Below are 22,543 nucleotides of genomic sequence, written 5' to 3'. Positions count from 1 at the left end.
CACTGCTTGACTTTCTAACAACAGTAGACAAAAGCTAAGTTCCAGATTGAGATTTGACCTGCTCTGAAGAGAGGCAGATTGCACAATTGTAATGGAAGCAGGGATACAGGGATTTAAAGGAGTGAAGATCAAACAAAGTCATTATCACCTGCTGAACAAGACAACACTCCATGCTGTTTTCCAGGATCAGCAATTCCACAGTATTTGCTTTCATAACAACACAGGGGAGTTGTGGGTATTGTAGCAGCAGATAAACAGCCATATATGAAGGACCAACTTCTTCTAAGGTATTCTAAGGTATGGGAATATCAAGGATGCTTTACCCTTCCCTTTTAAAAAGGGGCTGTGTTTTATTCAAAGTCCTGGTACCTGGTACTAGAAGGGGAATTCTCCCTGGTTTTTATTTTGCAGGGATTTCTAGAAGAGGTGAGAGGTACATTTCCTACCATTGTGGGTAGTTATGACCAAATTGTTGAAGGTTGAGTTTTGAAAGGAGACATAAAAAGAATTAATGATTACCTGACCCTGTCATGGACCAAAATCCATGGCAGGACTGTTTCTAGATTTCAGGTCTGTGTTTCCAAGGTGAGCTTGGAAAACAGGAGAGCTTTATCTGCTTCAGGTTTCACTAGAAGGTCCCAGCCAAGTTCATGGGGAGATAGAGAAAGTACAATGAAAACGATTTAAAATATTTTTATCGTGTAGTAAGATTTAGATGGTGCAGGCTGTGAAAATGAGGCCTGAGTGGTTTAGAATGACTACAGCCTGGGAAAAACCATGAGGATATGACTTGGAGCCACACCATTTAATCTTGATTTTCAGGGGAATAATCTGCTGTTAATTACAGAGAGCCATTGAATGTGCTTGTTTTCTCCTACTTCTGTTCTCACAGATGCTTTCTGACAGGAAGGCCAGAATGATAACTCGATGCTGCTTTTACAGTATGATGGGTTACTGTTTTGTCTTTGCCTCAACATCACTTTAGTGTATCCAAGAATCTTATTTTTTAACAATATTCTTATACTCTTGTAAGCAAGGTTAAAGACTTTATTCAGCTTGCTCTTGCACAAGAGAAGAAAAATAGCCATGCAGTCCAGGCTTTCACTCATCCATCTTGCTCCCTGAAATACACATACCAGCACTTTGTCTGATCTGCCCTACCTCATAAATGATAAAGCTTCAGTGTTTGTCCTTCAGAAAACACTTTTCAGTCAATAGTTTTCCCTATAGGGAAGGTTGTGCTTCAGTTATTTTTTTCTTAATTTTATCTATTTCCTTTCTTATGTCCTTTCCTATTGAGCTTATTAATTTTCATCTTTGTAACTGACAATTCTTTCCTGCTACTTTTACTATTCATCCCTTTTAACTCCATTTTAATATATTGCCTATATTTTGTTCTGTGTTTTTCCTCCCAATTGGTCTAGCTCCTTAATTAATCACACAGCTTTTCTCTGAACAACTTGTTGCCATAGAAATATTTTTCTTGATGCCTACTAGATGCTGAAGTTAGATTTCTTGATCTCTTCCATTAACTCCAGATCATCAAGCAAGGAAAAAAATGGAAAACAATTACTTTGGGATTTTGCTAAGAGAAAGTTAGAAATGGAATTCCATTCAGCTCTGATTCCTCAGCAGTGTGTGTTGTGGGAGAAGGCAGTGAAAAGGAGTGAGAAAAGAAGGGAGGAAAAAAGAGAAGTGAGAAGTGATCCCTGCTAAATTTATTTGCATGGGAAATATTCCAGTGACATCAGAGTGAAAATATGTGAGAAGCTTGGCTTTAATGAACTGTGATTCCATTTCTTGGCACAGTGCCTGTCAAACAATTTCAATAACTTGGGGCTTTCATACAGTTTTGGTTATGTATGAGTAAGGAATTTAGAAGTGGCAGTTAATAAAAATTATTAATTTTGTTCATGAAGTATTTTTTGAAGTTGTTTAAAATGACCCACTCTGGAGTTGCCTTCCTCTATATTTGAGCAAGGTGGAATGTAATTGGATGGTGTGCAGAACGCCTATGTGTGCTGACCTACAGTGGGCTGATGGCTGGGGTTTGGGTCAAGCCAGCTTGGAACACAATCCTTCAGACAGACTCTGGAGAGTCTCCAGTGAGTGTATGTGGTTTCAGAAAAGAGGAAATCAAGTACTAATGACAATTTGGGAAAAAGATCCCATTTTCCAGGCTTCGGTCCCAAACAATGGCATAAGCTTTAGCCTTTTAGTAATGCTATTGGGTGGTCCTTGGTTTGCTGCAGAGCTGAGAAGAGAAAATCCCAGATGAGCAGGAGGTAGATTTTCTTGTGGGGCTGCCAATGGAGGTTCCCATGCCGGAGGGAAAGATGACAAGTCCACTGCTAGGCAGCTGTGCATTGAGGGTTTGACACACTGCGAAAATACCCAAACACCTCTTTGGAAGCTGAGGCATCATTTTTCCAGACACCCTTCTGAAAACAGTAATTCCTATTTTAGATATAGGTGCTAAGTGCAGCTCCTGTAGAGTGCAAACTTACTATGTGGGCTGAACCTCTTCTAGTCAGGGACTGATGCAAGGTTCCTCCGTGTTTATTGTACTACAGAGGACACAAAATGATCAAGAGAGGGAATGCGAGCCTTCAGAAATTCCTCATTTCATGCTATGTTGTACTGCAGTACTTCTCCCTAAGACTTTCTGTAGGGTCTTTCTTGATCACTTACCCATACAGCACTAGGAAACTTGTCATAAGTTTTTGAAAGGGAGACAAAAGCAGCATTGTAGGGCTATGCATTGTCACCTTATGGCAAATGCCCCCAAAAAACAAAAGAAGAGTGAGAGAGCACTGGAGCATTGGAGCATTTCTATCATATGGAAGCAGTTCCCTGATGTTATCCCAAGATTTATATTACACATTCTGTCTCCCTCACCCAAGCACATAGCTAAGAATTTAATCAGTGCAGGGTGTGTACTTTTTTAATATTGCTTGGGTGGGTCTGGCAAAAAGCATTTTCTTAGATAATCATAGCTAGATGCCATATATCACACCACTCTAATTTCTTTTGTATTGTGCAGCTCGGGAAGACCAAAGATCAAACATATTTTCTATTGTGCCATGAAAACTGCCAGTTTAGAAACTAAATACATGAAAAAGTAATCAGAACTGTGTAAATGTTGCATTTGGTTGTCATACTCAAAACAGATCTAATGCCAATGAAACACACCCATAAACTGCATCTTCGTTAGGGTATAATGATCCTAAAAGAAACTGGAGTAAAATGGAATGAACAAACAAGTGTTTTAATCTCCACATTGTAAGAGTCTAAACATCACAAGAAGTTGTCTACAGAAATGTAGAGCCTGATCTGTTTATCTGGCGTGGCTCATAGAGTTTGAATTATATTTTGACCTCTGTAAATGAACCCAGCATCCCACTCTTACAGGGTGCAGGAGCTCTGGCTCAGTCTGCCCGTGGAGGTTGTGGAGCTTCCTGTGAAGAGATTCCCAATCCACCTGGACATTGTGATCCTGGGCAGCGTGCTGTAGGTGTCCATTCTTTAGCAGGGGTGTCGGGCTTTAAGATCCACAGAGGTCCCATCCAACTCCCACCGTGCTGGGATTCTGTACAGCCACATATCCTGTCTGAGGGAGACTCGATGGTCCGTCTGTCCTGCAGCACAGACAGCGTGGCATAGACGCGCAGCGCGATACAGCACAGGCGGGGCAGCAGTGTACGCGGAGCGCAGCACGGGAGGTGCTACCGGGCCCGAAGCCACCGCACCAGCCATCGCTTCGGGCCCCGCGGGTCGGGACAGCGGGGCAACACGACGACGAACAGCGGGGCCGCGGAGCAGCGAGGCATCGGGGCGGGGCGGGGCAGGGCGTGGCCCCAGGCAGGCGCGGCCTGGAGCGGAGCGGAGGAAGCCGGGGTGGCGGCGGTGATCTGTTAGGGAAGTCGCGGCGAAGCCGTCCTGCACCCAGAGGAGCGGCTCACGGTGGCTCGGGCAGCCGTGCTGCGGCAGATGACATCCCTGGGTGAGAGGCCAGGTGGGTGCTGCGGGACCTCCCGTCCTCCTCTGCTCTTTCTGCTGCTGCTCTCCCAGCCTGCCGCGGCCACGCTGCCCTCACACATGGGCTGTCCGCACTTTAACTGTGCTCTTCTAGCAGCTGCTGCTTCTGCTTCATAGCCGAATGCGTTCAGGGAATGCTTATTTTCTGACAGTGCTGAGTATTTTTGACTATCAAGCAGGCATATTGAGCAAGTAAAGGGCTGTCCATTGACCTGAACTAGGCAGCTGATAGCAGGCTCAGTTTGTACGTGCAGCAGGCTCTTGCACTAGTTTTCTTCTAAATATAATTTACTCACTGGTCAGCTTCGAATGGGTTAAATAGTTCCTAACATGTGGGCTGAGCCTGCATCACATGCAGTGGCATTATTGGCATTTTGTAGAATTACGGAAAAGTTAGTGCTATGTGATGAAAGAGCAAGGACACTGCACCGGTTTGGGGGTTTGCTACTTTGCTATAGGTTTACTGAAATAAGCAGTCACCCTCCCTGTTACGACTTTTACCTCAAATGTTCCTCAGTCACATACAAGGGTCCTGGAGAATAAGAGCCATAAGGAGCATCTGCAAGCAGACAAATATAGCTGTTCTTGCTTTACAGCCAGCAGGACCAAAGCGCAGAGGACCAATGTATCTGGGATTAGACTGCAGCGAAATTAATCCTCTGTCTCTTACCCCAATTGCCTGGACAAGAGTTTTCTAGTGTGGATGTGGAAATTAGGGAGTTACACTCTTACTTCTCCTAAAATCTGTAGGAGTTAGACACCTAATTCCCCTGAGCACTTTGAAATTCTTGTAGAACAGACACCACCTTCTCCAAGTTAAATTGAAGCAATTAAAAGGTCATCCAGCACTGACAAGCTAATTAATGTGGTCTGCAGAGAAAATGCCTTGAAACTTGTGTAGGTCCCAGTCACTGACACTGGAGGCTAATGACAAGGACCTGAGTAAAGATCCTAACATCAGCCTGGGAGTCGTAGTAATCGGCTTGGGAAGTTAATGCCAAAGAGCTGGATAAAGATGCAATTAAGTTTGCCACAAAGTACTGGGATACATTGCAGTTCCCAGCTGTGATAACTGAAGTATTGGCTGCGGTTCCAAAACATCAGCATGGTAGTAAAGAAGGAATGAGAGGACAAATATCTTGGCCTTTTCATTTTCCAGACATTTATATTCACTATCTGCATAGAGCCTAAATTATCCTGGCAAGATTCCAAGCAATAAGTCTTCTTTACTTTCCTCTTCTTCAAGTGGGTTGGTAAAGTACAATTAGGCTTTGCTATATTGCATTACACAAGGGACAACAGAATAAACATTTCCACTTATTTATGATCCATCTCAGCTTGTGGGGAGTGACTGTTTTAGAAGTCCCTTACTGCTTACCCTGGTCAGCACAAATGCCCTCCTTTGGAAGCATCATATTAGAGCCTTCAGCACTGAGTAGTCAACATGTTCAGACTCTAAGTAAGAGGAGATAAGGAAAAAATATCCTTAGAAATTCTGCCACAGGTATAATGCAGTCTTGAGCATCCTCAGAAAATCATGGTTCTAGTGCTGCAAACACATAAAATGGAATATTTTATTAGCAGCTCTAACTCATAGGGAAGTAATACCAATTTTTATAGCTCCAGGAAGAAAAACAGATCTGTAAGATGTGATGGGAATTTTGTCTTCAAATGGATCTTGACAAAGCCCTGTTGCTTCTACCACTGCCAGCACAACCAAAAGTGACAGCAGCTAAGTCACTGCATAAAGGACCTGGCAGCTTACAGCTGATGGCTTATGAGCTGTAGGAAGAATGCATTGCAGAGTGTGACACGTGGCTGCCAAGTGTCCTCAATGCTTGTTGACATTAGTTCTGGAGGAGTCTGAGAAGGATGCCACTTTGGGATTGTTGGTGAGGAGAGGAGGCAGCAGCATCTCGCTGTGCTGTGCCAGATCAAGCAGGTTTCGAGGCTCTGGGTGTCTGCTTGTCTGCTGCTGTTTTAGGAGAATTACGGCCATGTGGAGAAAAAAGTCTTGGTATATAACGAGAGGTTGGGAAAGAATAAAATTCTTTGGATTCTTTTCTAATTCCTTTCCAGATAGGTGTAATATGTATTCAAAGAAAGTCAGAGTCACTTCTACCCTCTTTTCTGTTCTCCTGTCTGTACTCATGCCATGGGGAGGAGAGGCCATGTGAGTGCCTCCTTGTTGAGGAAATCTGTTCCTTTTGGCAATCACTGCCCTTGTGTGCTACAGAAAAGTGGAGTGGTAGGTCCTGGAGTACATAATGTGTAGAGGTGCTGCAAACAGCAAGAAAATCTGTCAAACTGCTTACTGGCATGGTTTTGGAAGATGTTCAGATCTGAGCACAAATCTCTTTAACTCATTAACACCTGATCACCAAATGGTTCTTACTGGAAAACTATTTTGTATGAAGATAGATGAAAGAGTAATGCATCTACCAGGGTTTTTTAAAATACTGAAAAACATCCCCAGACTTTTAAATTGGAGAGGTCTGTGAAAAACAATGCACAGGTTGAGGTTCCATACCTGATTCAGCTGCCCCAAGTTAGGCTGCTGGGCACTGGTGGGCAGTTGCACTTCCCCATGCCTCTCCTGCATGTGTCCACCGCTACCCTCACCTTGCCACTCATGTTCATTGAATATGTGGTAGCTCAGAAAGCTAAAGCACTACAAATCTGATCTTGCCAAGCAAAGTGAATAATCCCTGCCCATTTGGTTGGCCAGACCTGCCCTCACAGGTTGCAGGATGGCAGCGGGTGGGGTAGGAACATGCATTCATTGGAGAGGAGAGAAACAGGACTCTGGCTTTGGAAGCAAATCTGTGCAACTGGAAAGTCATGCTGCATCCTGAGAATAAGGTTCATTGTACTTTTATACTTTCACACAGAAATTTGTATCCTCTCATTTTATTTAGAATAGGTATTTCTGAAAACGTGAGGTAAAATTTGACACTCAAGCCAAAGTTTGTGATCATCTTGTAGTGAGACTGGCCTGTTTCATATACATCTTCTCAGTGGTTTCAGTAAGTATGGTTTCACAGCAAGCATAAAGCATCTCCCTGCTGTTGTGTGGCCAGCAGGAGCAGGGAGGGCATTCTGCACTGGTTAGGCCACACCTCGAGTCCTATGTCCACTTCTGGGCCCCTCAGTTTAGGAAGGAGGTTGACTTGCTGGAAAATGTCCAGAGAAGGGCAACAAAGTTGGTGAGGGGCTTGGAACACAAGCCCTAAGAGGAAAGACTGAGGGAGCTGGGGTTGCTCAGCCTGGAGAAGAGGAGACTCAGGGGTGACCTTATTACTCTCTACAACTACCTGAAGGGAGGTTGTAGACAGGCGGATGATGGTCTCTTCTCCCAGGCACCCAGTACCAGAACAAGAGGACACAGTCTCGGGCTGCACCAGGGGAGGTTCAGGTTGGATATTAGGAAGAAGTTCTATACAGAAAGAGTGATTGCCCATTGGAATGGGCTGCCCAGGGAGGTGGTGGAGTCGCCATCATTGGAGGTGTTCAGGAGGAGACTTGATGGGGTGCTTGGTGCCATGGGTTAGCTGTTTGGGTGGGTTGGATTGGTTGATGGGTTGGACGCGATGATCTTGAAGGTCTCTTCCAACCTGGTTTGGTTTATTCTAAATAAAGGTTTATTCAGTTGCTGCCTCTCTCTTGTTAGAAAACTGCTTCTTCAGGTGGGGAAAATATCTCCTAGAAAGCCTAAATCTCAGCACAGATGTCTTTACAAGCCTTCCTGTTAACATTGATATTCATTCTGATAAGGGTTTAATACATGTAGCACCTGATTTCTAAGTACTTGATGAGTCTGAGTTTGCCCTTTAGTCCACAAACAGAACCATGCTCAGCTGGGGCAATGCAGTTTTTCAGGTCTTAAGCCAAACTGGATGGAGGAGAGGAAGAGTCAGACAATCTGATGTAGATACTGGGGCTCTGAAGAGAAGGCGGCAGTGGAGCACACAATGTCATCACACTGGGGAAAGAGGGGCAGTAGCCATGGAGGGCAGGGTTTGCTGGGGTGGTTGGGACAGGCAGACTGTGGCACAGCCATCATTTGGAGTACTTCTTTCAGTGAGACTAAACTGAATCGTCATCACGAAATGGACCTTTGTAGCATAGGACAGCCAAAGGATGGCACAGGTCAGGTACTTGTGTATTGTTTCCTGTTAACTATCTGTTAGTAACATATCTCTACAGCCCATGGGGAAAGTTAGCCTGGCATAGAAATTTTGCTGGCAGTCTCCAATCTAAGGTAGAATTCAGTTTTGTAGGTAATCCACCCCCCACCCCCACCCCTCCCTTTTGTAGCAACTGTGTGCTGGCTGGGATTCATGTCATAAAGGGTGAGGTAGAGTCAACAGGCTGTGAAGCTAAACTAGGACTAGAAGCCACAAATGGATCTCCTGCACTAATGTCACATCTGTACTATTTGTCTTGGTGAAAAATAGTATGAGAGTCCTTTCAATAGCCCAAAGAGTCTTCAAGAATATTATCTCTGCTTTTCATGAAGAGAGCTGATGTAGGAAACTGAACTTTGGCAGGTATAAAGCATGATTCAAGATGCTGGGACTACTGTGATCGTTGCTTTAGCACCTCCTTTGGGGCAGTGTTAGTAAGTATCTGTTGCACATTTGTTAACAGCTGCTGCCCAAGGTGGGTATGTTAGTGTTAGCCATTATTGCCACCCATGATCATTGCTCTTTTTACAAATCTCTCTGACTTTTACTCCAGGAGTTTAAGAACTCTCCAGGGGTTCTGATGGAGGGCACTGTTGGAGTGCTTCATCTGTGTTCTGCCATTAACAATGAGTTTTCACTTGTCCTCCAGGCTGCAAGTGCCATAAAAGCAAAGCAGCCTTGCGTGTCAGTGTTGAGTGCAACCCTATGAGAAGCAGTTACTTCCTTTTGAGCAGCCATTTCTTATTTCCTTTTTATTTTCTTCTCTTATATTGATAATTTTCATAGTAACACAGGCTCATCTGGGAATTTCCTTCTACCAGAATAGAAATCCTAGGCGTTCATTGCCCCTTTATGCATTCAGTTTCCAGTAGCACTGGGGGGAGGCCGAAATACACAGCTATCAGTAGAACCCTTTGGGTAGTTGCTTGAACAGTGAAATAATCACAGAATGTCTTATGGTGGATAATTGTAGACATGCAAGGCAAGAACTTGTTAGTGTTTTGTTTGGTGTCTCCTAATTCAGACTCCTAGTTCAGACTGGACAGGAAGAAGTTCTTCACTGTGTCAGTGGTGAAGCCCTGGAATGGGTTGTCCAGGGAGGTGGTTGAGGCCCTGTCCCTGGAGGTGTTTAAGACCAGGCTGGATGAGGCTCTGGTCAGCCTGATCTAGTGTGAGGTTTCCCTGCCCATGGCAGTGGGGTTGGAACTAGATGATCCTTGTGGTCCCTTCCAACCCTGACTGATTCTATGATTCTAATGGATCAGTGGCATTGCAACGTGGGACCATGCAAGGCGTGTTACAAGGTCTGAAGATTTACATCAGCGAAGGAAATTTCTCCAGCTCCTGTGTCCTTGTCTTACAGAAGAGGCCACCTCTAAGTGCAAGAGTGCCACTGTGTTTCAGGCATTGAAAATGTCCTCACCAGCTGCCAAATATTTTCTAGATTGTTCTTATTTGCATCACTGCTTATGGCTTGGTTTGCTCTAAAGATAGAGCTGTACTTTCAACATCCTGGCACAAGCTTCAGCCCCTCCACCTTCACTCTTCTGAGCTCAGCAACACTGTACACAGGCCTGAAATGAGGACAGCTATAGCTTCTCCACATCTGAGGTGGTTGAGTCTACTGTATTTTCCTAAGAGAAGGTGCCTTTGTCTTTGTGAAGACTCAGTGTTCAACTGGTCATCCTCCTGGCTCTTTTCTACAGATGTTTCTTTCCTGTTTTGTTCTGAGTACAATGCTAGTGTTTTATCAGTCTCCCTTGCCTTCATATTCAGTAAATGCTGTGATAAAGTTTATGATCAATTATGGCACTGAGCATAGTAATAAGTGTAGGCAAAGTGTCTATGGGATATTGTGGAAGAAATTAGCTTCTGCTCTGCAGCTTGGGGACAAAAAAGAGTCATAAATCTGTTGTATATTGAAATACTTTTATCATCCTGTAGTAGCAATATTCTCAGATGGAAAAGCCATAGAGTTTTGTGCAGGAAAGCCATTGTCATGGATGGATTTGTCCAAATGAATCAAATTATAATGGAAATAATTTAAAGTGTGGAAGCAGAATAATAAAATAATGGAAATTCTGTAAGTTTTTGGGTTTTTTTTTCCAGCCTGTTGCACTGATGACTTAAAACTAAGAAGTTAGAGCAAAGCAAGCAATGAATTTGAATAGGTGTGTATGTGAAGTATCTTGGAATCCTCAGCTTTTATCACAGATGTAAAGGAAATACTTTAAAGAAACAAGGCTGTTTCTTTAGGCTAGCATGCTACATTTTAAGGTGCTTTAAAAATATCTCTGCTGAGCATGTTTGATTTTAAGGAACTTTTAGAACACTTCTTTTCAATCTTTTCCTTTTGGTTGGTGTATTGTAACGTGCTGGAGTACCCATGGCCATACAAAGAGGGAAAGGGAATCCTCTCCTCAATAAATCCACTCATTCCTGGTACTTACAGAGTTTGGAGCCTGCTGGCATCTACTCATGCTAAATATGTTTATGGTTTTGAGGCATTGGGTGAGTGTTCTGTGATTCTGTGAAGTTATTTGCTATTCCTGCTCCTGTGGGAATGTTACAGTGCTGGCCATAGGGCTTTATGAGTTGTCACAGAATGAGCAGTTAATTCTTGACATCTGCTGTGCTGAAGCGACTGCCAAGATGCGTGGGTAGTTGGCAAGGAGATAAATATTGATAGATCCTAGCAACAGGTACTCCTGAGAACTCTTGTTCTGGGAATACTTGTGCTGTGTCCAGTGTTGCTAATGTTGTGATAGCATTTGGAGTTTATTTATAGGATTTGTTTGTGTCTTATCACCATCTCCCAGAACTGGAATGCATAAATGGGCTTTGCTGTGCAAAGGCTATGTGATACATGTGTATCCCATAGCCTTCTCTGGTGATTCATTGCAACATGCAAAAGATGCTTCACTGCACAAATCTCAGGGGTAGTTGATGTGAATGGATGCCTGACATAGAATCATCTCAGGTATGTGCTCATACTAGACCCTTGTATGTTTGATGTCTATCCTGTGTTGGAATGACTGTTCCAGAGTCATGTACATGTAAGTGCATCTGGTGCAAGAACCTATGGGGGTTTAGTGATATACTAACAAAACATTCATGTACAAGAATCCACTAGATGATAAAACAAGCTTGCCTGTATTATGAAAGCACTAACTCTTGTGAGTGCTGTTAAGTGAACAGTTTTATGTTCTCATTGCAGAAATTGAAGCCAGAGAAGCCTGCAACTGGCTGAGAGCTGCTGGGTTTCCCCAGTATGCTCAGCTCTTTGAAGGTATGATACTAAGGACTTCTCAAGCAGCTGATGCTGAATTCAGGCAGAGTTGTTTACATAAATAATCTTTCAGAGCCTGAAACATTTGATGGAAGCACTTCCAAGTTCTGTAATGTCTTCATGCAAACCTGCAAAAAGCCAACAACCTAGTGTGCTGTCTGGCAGAAGTGATATCCTCAGTAGGTTACCATGGACTAAGGAGAATTCTGTAGAGGACTAAATCTTTCCTGGTTATTATTAGACTGCAACTCAGTCATGCTTCTGCTTTTGTAATTTTTAGTCGCTTGAATTTTTCTCAGGCTCTTTTCCTTGGAGTGTTGAGGGTTTTTTTCCAACTCACTGATTGCAACCAAAACTCATATAAGGCTCTTCAGCCTGTGGTCTTGAGCAAGACTGTTTTATTTAAAAAAAAAGAATGTTGGAAGAGTCCTCTAGAAGTCACAAGTTTTTTAAAACATGCCGAGTAGCAGCCAGCCACCGTAAAAACCAAACACGTTTTCAGTATGTTTTCATGCTGTTACAGCTGCAAAGAGTGCTTGTTAATTGTGGGGGCGATAGGGGTTTGTTGACAACTTGTATAATTTTCAGGCAAAACTTGTGCTTATACCTTAAAAAGGTTCTTTAAAATATGTTTGTGAACACTGAATGTAACAAAAGCTAATCTATTTTTGAGAGAGATTTTATGGAAGCACAACAGTTAAAATACCGAAGAGAGGCTTCTGCCTGCTCCCATTCCCGCTTCCCCTGTTCACTGCAAAATCAAACCCTGAAAGTTAAGCAGTATAGCCAAATGTGAAAGCTCTGTGCTGTGAAACATGGTATCTCACGGAAATGCTTCCTGTTTGACCAAAACAGGTTTTATTATCTAATCTGTCAGTTAAAATAGCTTAGATATAGTATACATTGTCTTGCTTCTGAGTCATGAGTCCCCTGTGTTACCTTGCTGTTCATGCAGTGTCCTGACCTGACTAGGTGAATTAAGTTTGAAAAATAAGCCAAGATATGGATCTTGCTGGTTCCATCATCTGCAAGGCTAAATTTCAGCTGAAACACTGAACTCTTCAGCTGGTGTATTGATTATCTTCAAACAGAGCATGATTTCTCAGGGTCACTATGCCTCAAAGAGCATCTGTCGTGTGCTGCATGGTACCTTGCCATCAGCAAAAGCCTATGGAAAAACTCCTGGCATTATACTGTGCTTGAAGGCAGAAGTGCAGAGAACCTAACCAAAACAAAGCTTTATTTCCTGTATTTCTAGGCTATAGTACTTAGTCACTTCAGGCTCCTAGAAACGCAGCAAGTGCTTGTGTATCTGTAACCAATGGCAGCAAGCAGAGACTGATGTGTTCTCCCTCTTGCTCTATATATTTGTGTGAATATATAGCTATAGAAAAAGATGTAGATTTATCTCACCTGTGATAAATATGTTGCATGATTCAAAGTCTTTGCAGTTACAACTCATATTTCAGATTCACCTTTTTTGTTCACAGATAGGCAGTTTCCTATTGATCTAAAAACTGTGAGGAAAGATCATGAATTTTTAGATGGAGATGCAATTGAATCACTGTTCAGGTAAATATTAATTATGATTCATCCTTAATACCTCCAAGCTCCAAAGTTATTTGTCATTCATCTTTTTATGTCTTAGTTTTTGTCAGAGACTAACCAGTCAGCAATGCTGTGACTGAAGGAAATCACTTAGGCACATATTTTAATACTGCTGAAGCTGGTGTTTTAAGAATTTAAAGGTAGAGTGAGCATGTATGTGTGCATCTTCATCCAAGGTCTCGGTGACATTATCCTAAGCATCACATCTGTCTTTGCTCCTATGTGAAATGTCTGCAGGCTGAGGAAGTATAATCAATTCCCTGCAAGCACGTGGTAGCGTGACAGTGTGCTCTCTAGAAATGCCTATTAGAGAGCACAGGGATTTCCTCTGACTGTGAGATTCCCCAGAGCTGTTCCATCAGATAAACAGCATAAGCTGCCATAGCTGCTTGCAGCACAGAAGTGAAATTGCATCAGTGCACAAACTGTTTCCCCACCTAAGAATGCCAGCGTGGTGTAGAGGTGTTCTTTACTATTTACTGCAGTTTTTGAAGCATTCCTGTTATGAGATGGTTTAGGAGGTGGAATGAACTCCACGCTATCCATACCATTCCACTGGATCAATACAAAGAAATGCAGTAAGACCTCCTACAGGACTGTAAAGTTTCGCTTCCGGCAAAGCAGTTTGTTCCTTTTCTGTGTTGTGAGGTCACCTGAATCCAAACTCTGTACTAAGAACATCAACAGGAGCTGGAAGCCTCTACATCAATAACATACAGCAGATATTAAAGAGCTTTGCATATATTTTGTTTCTTGATATGACATCTGTCCTGAGTGCCTCCTGTCTACTCCCAGTGTGTCTCCCTGTTGATGCCACACATTTGTTTGACAGTTAGGTGTCTGGGTAGTTTGGGGCCTTATTGATTCCGTAAATTGTCATTAAAATGCCACATAATGAAGTCCTTATGAGGATACAGGTTAATGTCTTTTGGGGTTTTTGTCTTTTTCAGAAGCCACCTTGCAAGTTTCTTTCATTTTCAAAATCTTAGCTCAGTATATACAGTTTTTCACAACTGTTAAAGCTCATCATATGATTTTTAATTAACTAATTATTTATCCTCCTTTTCCTCTAATGTTAAGACAGCAGAACTGGAACTGGGACCATCGTGGGGTGGTTAGTTGGTGCTAGTTGTGGCAAAATGGATGGGGAGCCCCCAGGCCTGTCAGCCTTTGACCCCAGTAATGAGGACTCTTTGTAGACAGACATACAGAGCTACTTTGGAGCATGTTTGCATTCAAGAAATAAAATAGTTTAAAACTTCTGTCTTTTTTTCTTACACTCTAGACGGCTGAACACATTGAGCAAGTGTGCGTCAATGCAAGTGGAAATAAGCCGTCAGAGGAAACAGGTCTGCTTGTTAAATGTAGTTAGTTTTCTCATTAAAAAGATGTTTAACTATGATTTACATTTATAAAAAAAGCCTGGTTTTAAAAGGTGTATGAAGGGTTAGCTATTCTGAACTTGTTGCTGTTCCAACTCCATCGTGCAAAGCTGCTTCCTTTGCATTTTCCACTGGAAAACATAGTGATGGAGATTGAAATTATGTAATGTTCCATTTGTAACTTGGTAAAGTAGGTTAAGGGCAGGTTTTGAAGTGGTTTGTAGAAGTAATTTGACACACATTACTGTCCAGTACTTGCACCAGGGCCCCACCTCATCATGTGTTTTCTTGCTTTCCTAAGTAGTTTCATGTCTTATTTAAGAACCTGAAAGTGAAATTTAACTCTTCTTGACTAAACAAATTATAAAAAAACCTAAAAATGGACAATCCACACAGTGCCACTGCCAAATGCCCAGCCAGTGCAAGCTGGATATGTGTTAGCTTTGCTGTAGTTGTCTCTCCTGCAAAAAATGTACTGTAGCTAAAACAGTTACAGCCACATCTTGGATGCTCAACCAGGATTAACTGCAGGACTAGCAAGAAAATATCTTTGGGGAAATGTCTAGTTTTTGGAAAGTTCCACTCTGCCTTCAGGAAGAATGGGGCAAGAGAAGGTCCACAGAGAAGAGACAGGTGATTCCTGTCTCTCTAACAGTTTGCTAGCCAGGTGCTCATGTGGCATGGGGACCAGATAGCTAGCCAACGGAGCACCTGGCACAAACGGACAGTGAGGCTGAGGTCTCCAATAGGCATGCCAGACACTGATGTTACCACAGTCCCACAGCCAAATGATTCTTTGCTGCAAAATGGATGAGTTTTGGTCAGAGAATAGTGAAAGAGTGGTTGATTTGTTTGGCTTAAGGGAGGACCATGCAAACTGAATGCAGTTAACTTTTTCAAAACCTTTGGATTTGCCAGAGATCAGAATGTTTCCTCCTCAGATCAAAGCTGTCACCTCTTCCTGTGATAAACTTACCAGATGCTTGGGAATAATTTGTCAGCAGGTTTTTCAGCTAACAGAACAGAGCTCAGGGCAGACCTTCAGTAACTGAATGGTTACATATCTATATGTTTGTCTTGGGGGATTGGAGGTAGGCAAAAAATTTGTCTCCCTTTTTGTTACATTTTTTGGTAATTAAAAGTTTGCCAAACTGCTCTTGACCTGTACTTTTCTTTCTTTCTTTTTTTTCCCTCCCTTCTAAGAGTGATGAATCTGAAGATGATGAACCTTGTGCAATAAGTAACAAATGGGCTTATGAGAGGTGTAGTCAGAGATGGTCTCGTATTGAGAGCCTGGAAGTTTTCCCAGGAGAGGAAGGTGCTGGTACATCACTCCCAGGCAGTCCAATACTGAAGAGCATCAGCAACAAGGATGATGTCTTTCTGGACCATGGAGAGAAACATGATGTGTCCTCAATTCACAGCGCTAGCAGTGGTGACAGTGACACTGTTAGCTTCCCAAAACCTTTTGAGGATGTGATAACCAGCACGAATTCTTCAAGATGTTCCTCAGTTAAGGTGACTTCACTGGACTCTGCTTGTAGTTGCTCTCCTCCTCCCAGTGAATTTTTAAGTATTACCAACGAGGAGAAGCTTGTGGAAAAGTCACCATACAAAAAGAGGAATAGCCTTCTAAAGAAAATGGAGAAGTTGCACTTAAGGAGCTGCAGCTTAAGGAGTGGTCAGTCAAAGGCCAAACCCATAATAAGTGAACCTGTTCTTCTGGAAGGACTTAATGAAGAAAAGATGAAGATGCTGAACTGTGTAAATATTTCTGACCTCTCTGGCATCCAAATAAAGAACAGTTCTTCCTTTTCTCCCCAGAGTTACAATAGCAGCAACCAGTCTGAAAACAATGGCACAGCGAGCACTCCAAGTCCTGCTATGAAACCCCAAGGCCATGCTGAAGGAAGGGTCATGTATGCAGAGGACTTGGATTCTAACAAGCTCTTTCTGTGGAATGATCTATCTCAGCAAAATCTGAAAAATGACATGGAGTTACAAATGACCCAGATGTTTCACATACCACAAGGCCATAAACCTGGCACTTTCCCTATAGTGCTTACAAACAGCTCCCTGTCTTCAGCAGAAAACTCTTCCATCCGCTGGAGAACTGGGAGTTTTCATGGGTGCAGGAGGAACAGAAACAGAAGTAGTTCCAAGGACTCCAAAGCCCCCAGAAGTCCACTTTCATGCACAGATAACAGACTAAGTATCTATGACAACATGCCCAGTATTGAACTTGATAATTTGGAGGCAGCACAGGTTGGTGATGATGATGTGTTTTCAGAACTGAACAATGTTATAGAAGATGTCAATGGTCTCAAAAAGTTGGTTGATCAGTGGACAGAGAAGTTCTCAGATGATGGGGATTTGGACTTTGCCAGTGACTTGACCTCTTTATATCCATCCTCACCTAAAGAAATCTGTCTTGAAACAGAGGGCTCAGAAGATAAGACAGCAGAGCTTCCATCCACTGAGGGACAAGGCAACTGTGAGCTCAGCAAGATCAGTTCTGCAGACTTGGCGCACATAACAAACTCTAAAAACACCAACAGGTCAGCCATCCTTGGGTTTCCCTGGTAGACTGCCCCTTGGGAACCTTTCCCCATTGGTTCTCCCCCCTCAAAGTGTAGTTGCTTCTCCAGAACAAAGTATTCTTAAGTAAGTCTGTTCTGGATATCAGGGTCTGCACCACTTGTGCCAGGTACCATTGGTCTGTAGGCACTCAGGTATCTATGCCTGCTCTGACCTCTCTTGCAAGTAGGTGACTCATCACCTGCACAAGCACTTAGACTAGCTAGCTGCAGGATTTCTCATTGGACATTTTGTATTGCCAGAGTACCTCCTGGATGAGAAGTGCTTTGTTTAAATGGAACTAACCATGTGGTGTCTGGGAGCTGCAAGTCATTTAGACCTGTAGGTGCCTCACAGGTGCAGGCAGAAAACTTACAGGGACAGTGGGAGCAGTCCTAAGCTTAATATTTCCCCTGTAGGCATGAGAAGCAACACTGGTCTGTGGAAGAGAGCATGAGCTTGGAAAGCCTTTCCGTCCAGACTGATAGCCAGACAGCCGCCCAGCTGGCCCGGACACAGAAGATGGCTTTGTTGAAGCTCACTGCTTTGATGGACAGATACTCCCCGTCCAGCAAGCATGGCTGGAACTGGTAAGTTGTCCAATAATAAAGCAATTTGTGTTGGAAAGAGGGCTTGAAGTAAGCAGGTGAATTCCTGTGTCTGCCTAGGTTACATGTGTTCATAGAATCACAGAATTCTTTTTTGTTGGAAGAGACCTTTAAGATCCTGGAGGATCTTCACCTAGCACTGGCAGGTCCACTGCTAAACCACATCCCTCAAGCACCACATCTACAGGTCATTTTAAATCCCTCCAGGGAGGGGGACTTGACCTCTTCCCTGGGCAAGCTGTTCCAATGCTTCATGGTGAAGAAGATTTTCCTGATATGCAAACTAAACCTCCCCTGGCACAGCTTGAGGCCATTTCCTTTTAAGACTATTCAAGATGAGGAATGTCACTTGTTAAATCATTGGCAGTTTCATGGTTATTTCAATGGCTCCAGGATTTCCTCTGCTATGGACTGGACTTTTGCTCCCCACTGGTCATGTTGTTGCTGATTTTAAAGCATGTAACAGTTACCTCTTTAAATCTGCCTACTTTCAGGTCTTTCTCTGAGGTCTTTCACAAAAACTGAAGGACCTGAGGTGAGAGCTGGCTGGGCTGAGAATCCATCTCTTCAGCATCAAGCCCCTGTTTGAAATAAAGTCTATCACTCAGAAGACTTAGAAATATCAGTTAGCATCTTAGGATAGGGATCTGATACTTGAATATAGAATGAAGTGAGAAAAGCCTGCAGTGTCCTAAAGGGATGGAACTTATTTCATATGAGTGTGCTTTACTAAAGCTAATTTCAGGTGTGAAGTGAGGAAGTCATCCTGGTGATTGCCCTTCATGGTTCTCTCTCATGATGCTGTGTGTAGAGGTATGTGGCAGGATGTGGGGGCATGGCAAGTGTAACCCATACAGGTAATGGAAGTGGCAGGCAGAATTGTGCTGGAGAGCTAATGAGTTGCACACACTGGTTTTTGTTTTCAGGACTATACCAAAGTTCATTAAAAAAGTAAAAGCCTCTGACTACAAGGACAAAAATGTGTTTGGGGTTCCTCTCCTTCTGAATGTCCAGCGAACAAGCCATCCACTGCCCAATGGCATACTGCAAGCCCTGGACTATTTAAGAAGCCATTTTCTTGACCAGGTATGAACTTGAAGAAGCCCAGATCAGCTCTATGCCTTGAACAGATCTCCTCCAGGGAACCAGTCTCTGCTTCCAACTTTTGCACTTTACTTGCATGCCTCCCAAGGCTCTGAATAGTAGAAAGGTGTAGGGCTGAGCAGGTGGCCAGCAAGGAGTTACCAATGCTGTTACTTGGGAATGTACCTTTAGTCCTGTATTGTGTGTCTGTGCCTTGCCACACTGACAGCATCTGCAGCAATACTCTTGGTGCAGACACTCTGTCTTCTGCTGACATTGTCTCTTGCTCCCTTAGGACACAAGGCTACTGTACAATGTCGCTCCTGCCTCTGTCCTGCTGTTAGTGCCAGAGCTAATGTCACAATTAATCTCATTTCAGCTGAAATGTGCCACTAAGCAGAGATAAAACACGTTAGAGCAGTGCCTGAAACATCTTTTTCTGGTTCTTAAATCTGTATTTATCCACTAAGTGGAGATGTGTGCATGGTGGTGAAAATAGGTGTTCCATGGGCTGTTTCTATAGGAAATAGAGGCCTGTGCCATGAGACATAGGAGTCAAAGAAAGGGCTTTTTTTTTTGGTGTTGTTATATTTGTTTGTTTGTTTTGTTTGTCTTTTCTGTGCTTGGCAGTTGTCTAGGTGTGCAATATCATGCTGAGGTAGAGAAGTGTGTGCGTGCTGTGAAGTTCCATTGCAGTTTGGAGGCACATACTGGAGTGCAGGCAGGCAGCGTGTTCCATTTTGAGGTCCTGGTGTTCAGTGGGGGTTGGACTTGATGATCTTTAAAGGCTCCTTCCAACGCCTGACATCCTATGCATGTAAATACTGCCTCAGTGGCACACAGTGAAACATTCAGCAGATGCTTTGGTGAAGTGAAATTCATGGGAAACATATAAATCTAGTTTTGTCTGAAACTGGACCAACATTCATGTTAAAGTCATAGCTTCTCTCAGAATAACAGTTTGTCCTTTGCCAACCTGTAGACCTATTAGATGTATGAGAAGTTAAATCTGAGCCTTGTGGACCTCACACTCTGAGATTGTTTGCTCCAGCAAGGGCATCAGTGTGCATCTGCTTTTGGGGGCACACAGTAGTGCACTGGAAACTTGCAGTTCTAATGTGTGAACACAGCCTGTTCAAGCAAACTGTGATTCTGTGATATGATAGTAGTAATGATTTTAAAGGTGAAAAAAAAAAGAGTAATTTTGCATTCAATAAAAAGCAAGCAAAGGAGCAAGCTGGTTGCCTGGAAGGAATATCTGTGCTGCTTCTAATGACACACAGGCAGTTTGGTGTTAGATCCCACTGCCACAGGGTCTTTGCTATCAAAAGTGAAGGATCAATTATTTGTCAGAGATTTGATCCCTGATGACTCCTCTCTTTGCCTTTAATATTCTCTTTTACCTGCAGGTTGGCCTCTTCAGAAAATCTGGTGTTAAATCCAGGATTCTGTCTTTGAGAGAAATGAATGAAACCAACCCAGACAATGTATGTTACGAAGGGCAGTCAGCCTTTGATGTGGCAGACATGGTGAAGCAGTATTTCCGAGACCTTCCCGAGCCTATATTTACCAGCAGGCTCTGTGAGTCCTTCCTGCACATCTACCAATGTGGGTAACAAAAGCTATGGTTTTCCACTTACTTGAATAGCTTCGTATTCGGCTGTACAAGGCAGTGGCAGACTGGGACTAGTGCCATGTGCCCTTGTAGTCAGAGAAGATAAGTCAGGCAGGTTGTGTCTGAAAAGATTAGTTCAGTGTGGCTCTAGACTTAAGAGCCTCACATTAGTTATCTAAAGTGCCTTTTCTGGTCTTAGAAGAACAACAGATGCTGCAGCAGCCCTCTTAAACTATGGTTTTAAACAGTCATTTCCATATGCAAAATTAAGAAAGAAATTAGTCCCCTCGTTCACAGCATGAAGCAGTTGCTTGTGCAGAAGTCATACTGATGAAATGTCTTTATTAAAGTGACCAAGCATAGCTGCTGTGAAACAGCATCTTTGCCTGGAAACCCTAGATACTTTCTGCTTATGCTTTCACTGTTTCCATCCTAGAGACTCAACCTGAAAAAGAAGGAAATGTGAAGCTGCAATCTAGCGTTGAACACAGTCTTAAGCAGGTTCCCTCTCCAGTACTTTACCCTCAAGCAATGACCTTTCAAAAAGCTGCTGGGCAGGGGATGGAACTTGCTGGAGTGACTCATGATAATGTTGGTACAGGAAGATTCTTCTTCCTTTGATAAAAGGTTTTGAAAACCAGAGATTTCTGAGCTGTTTTCCAGCCTTTTTAAAGTGACTTTTATTGACATGAGTACATGGGCTGCTGCTCTCCTGTGTATGATGTAGGTTTTGCTTTTTTAGCCTGTCAGAATTCTACAGTTTTGTCTGGAAATGGTTGGTTGGTTTGTTTGCTTGAAGCAAGTTTTCTTCTTGCATCCACATATCCTTTAGGTAGGGAAGTCCACAATTCCCATGTTCAATGGATATGGAATCATTTTCTTCTTCTCTCTGTTGTAATCTTACCACTGTCCACCTCCCATCTCTTGTTTTGGGATAGAAACAGCAAATGACTGAACTCACCCATCTTGTGCCACATGTGACTTGAGCAAGCATCCAGATTAAATTACTGTGGTGTTTTCACTAAGCATGTTTTGTGTGGTCTGCATTTGTGCATATACCTGAAGGGAAAGAGGAGTGACTTTCTGCCCTTTGTAGTGCTGTAAGTTGGAGATGTCCTCATGCATGGCAAGATGAACCATAGCTGCTCTCCTGCAGGAGCTGTTTAGGCACAGTCTCACTGGCTTTCAGTGTGAATTAAAATCTGTTGGCAAAGCCACTGATCTCTCACTTGAGTTAACTGAGACCATCTGTTATCTTCATGCCTGAAGCTGAAAGGAAAAGACAGTAGAGTAGCCATCTGCTCCAAAGTATCATTCCAGAGCAGTATTTTATGGGGAGACAAGCCCTTATTTGGAGTGTAACTGAAGCCTGCTCAGGAGAAGATCATTAGCATAGCCTGCAAGATAAACTGGAAGTCAAGCACCAGCATCACTATGTGTAAATGTGCCTCTTGACAGGCAATAGGAGGAAACTGTACTTGTTGATGTGACCCTGATAATGGCCTCTGCCTTGTCTGCTGTGACCTAGAGTGACAGAAAAATGGATGAACCTGCAGGTTCAGTGCCCTGCTTGGATCTCTTTTGATGGATGCTTCCTCTGCAAGTTGTGTGTGATGTTCATCGTTGTTTCTGTTTTCAGATGTGCCTAAGGATCAGCAGTTTCAGGCTGTCCAGGCTGCCATTCTCCTTCTCCCAAAGGAAAACCGAGAGGCTTTGAAAATACTCCTGTTCTTTCTGCGAGATGTGGTTGCTTTTGTTGAGGAAAACCAGATGACCCCAACCAACATTGCTGTCTGCCTTGCACCTTCTTTGTTTCACCTCAACACCCTCAGACGGGACAGTTCCTCCTCTTCTACTAGGTATTAGCATCCCAGTGCTGTCCATAGTGTCTTTCCTGGAACACTGCTGTCCATAGCTATCCTAGGATCAGTGTCTGCTTTTAAGGGAGAAATAGTATTTGTGTCTTGGGGAAATAGTGTTTGTCTCAAACATAGTTGTTCAGGTCTAGCAGGAGCTGACCACAGCAGTGGTAAGGCCCCATTTTCAGGCTCCTAGCCTGCCTTCTTCATGGCTGCTGTGCTCTTTGCAGCTGCCCAGGAATCCAGCATATGGCCACTGTTTGCTGGCCATTGAAAATGTAGCCTCTGCACTAGCAA

General features: G+C 43.2%; 1 protein-coding gene across 6 annotated transcripts in view; it reads left to right on the top strand.

Moving 5' to 3' along the window:
* Positions 1-3,897: 3,897 nt before the first annotated feature.
* Positions 3,898-22,543, top strand: part of LOC137451174 (rho GTPase-activating protein 7-like) — a 24,853-nt gene continuing 6,207 nt past the window's right edge. For 5 of the 6 annotated variants that reach the window (XM_068158459.1, XM_068158475.1, XM_068158469.1 and 2 more), the window contains exons 1-9: positions 3,898-4,015; positions 11,443-11,514; positions 13,005-13,086; positions 14,408-14,471; positions 15,708-17,062; positions 17,501-17,671; positions 18,616-18,775; positions 20,182-20,380; positions 22,027-22,246. In XM_068158459.1, coding sequence (XP_068014560.1) covers positions 3,991-4,015; positions 11,443-11,514; positions 13,005-13,086; positions 14,408-14,471; positions 15,708-17,062; positions 17,501-17,671; positions 18,616-18,775; positions 20,182-20,380; positions 22,027-22,246 — 2,348 coding nt within the window. In that variant the 5' untranslated portion in view covers positions 3,898-3,990. The remainder of the gene's footprint in view (positions 4,016-11,442; positions 11,515-13,004; positions 13,087-14,407; positions 14,472-15,707; positions 17,063-17,500; positions 17,672-18,615; positions 18,776-20,181; positions 20,381-22,026; positions 22,247-22,543) is intronic. The other variant, XM_068158498.1, reaches the window with a different exon arrangement.

This window comes from Melanerpes formicivorus, unplaced genomic scaffold, assembly GCF_026170545.1.
Source record: "Melanerpes formicivorus ecotype bairdi unplaced genomic scaffold, bMelFor1.0.p_v2 SCAF_2, whole genome shotgun sequence".
NCBI lineage: Eukaryota > Metazoa > Chordata > Aves > Piciformes > Picidae > Melanerpes > Melanerpes formicivorus.
The sequence above is the reverse complement of the archived record's forward strand: the minus strand, read 5'-3'. Positions and strand labels throughout refer to the sequence as shown.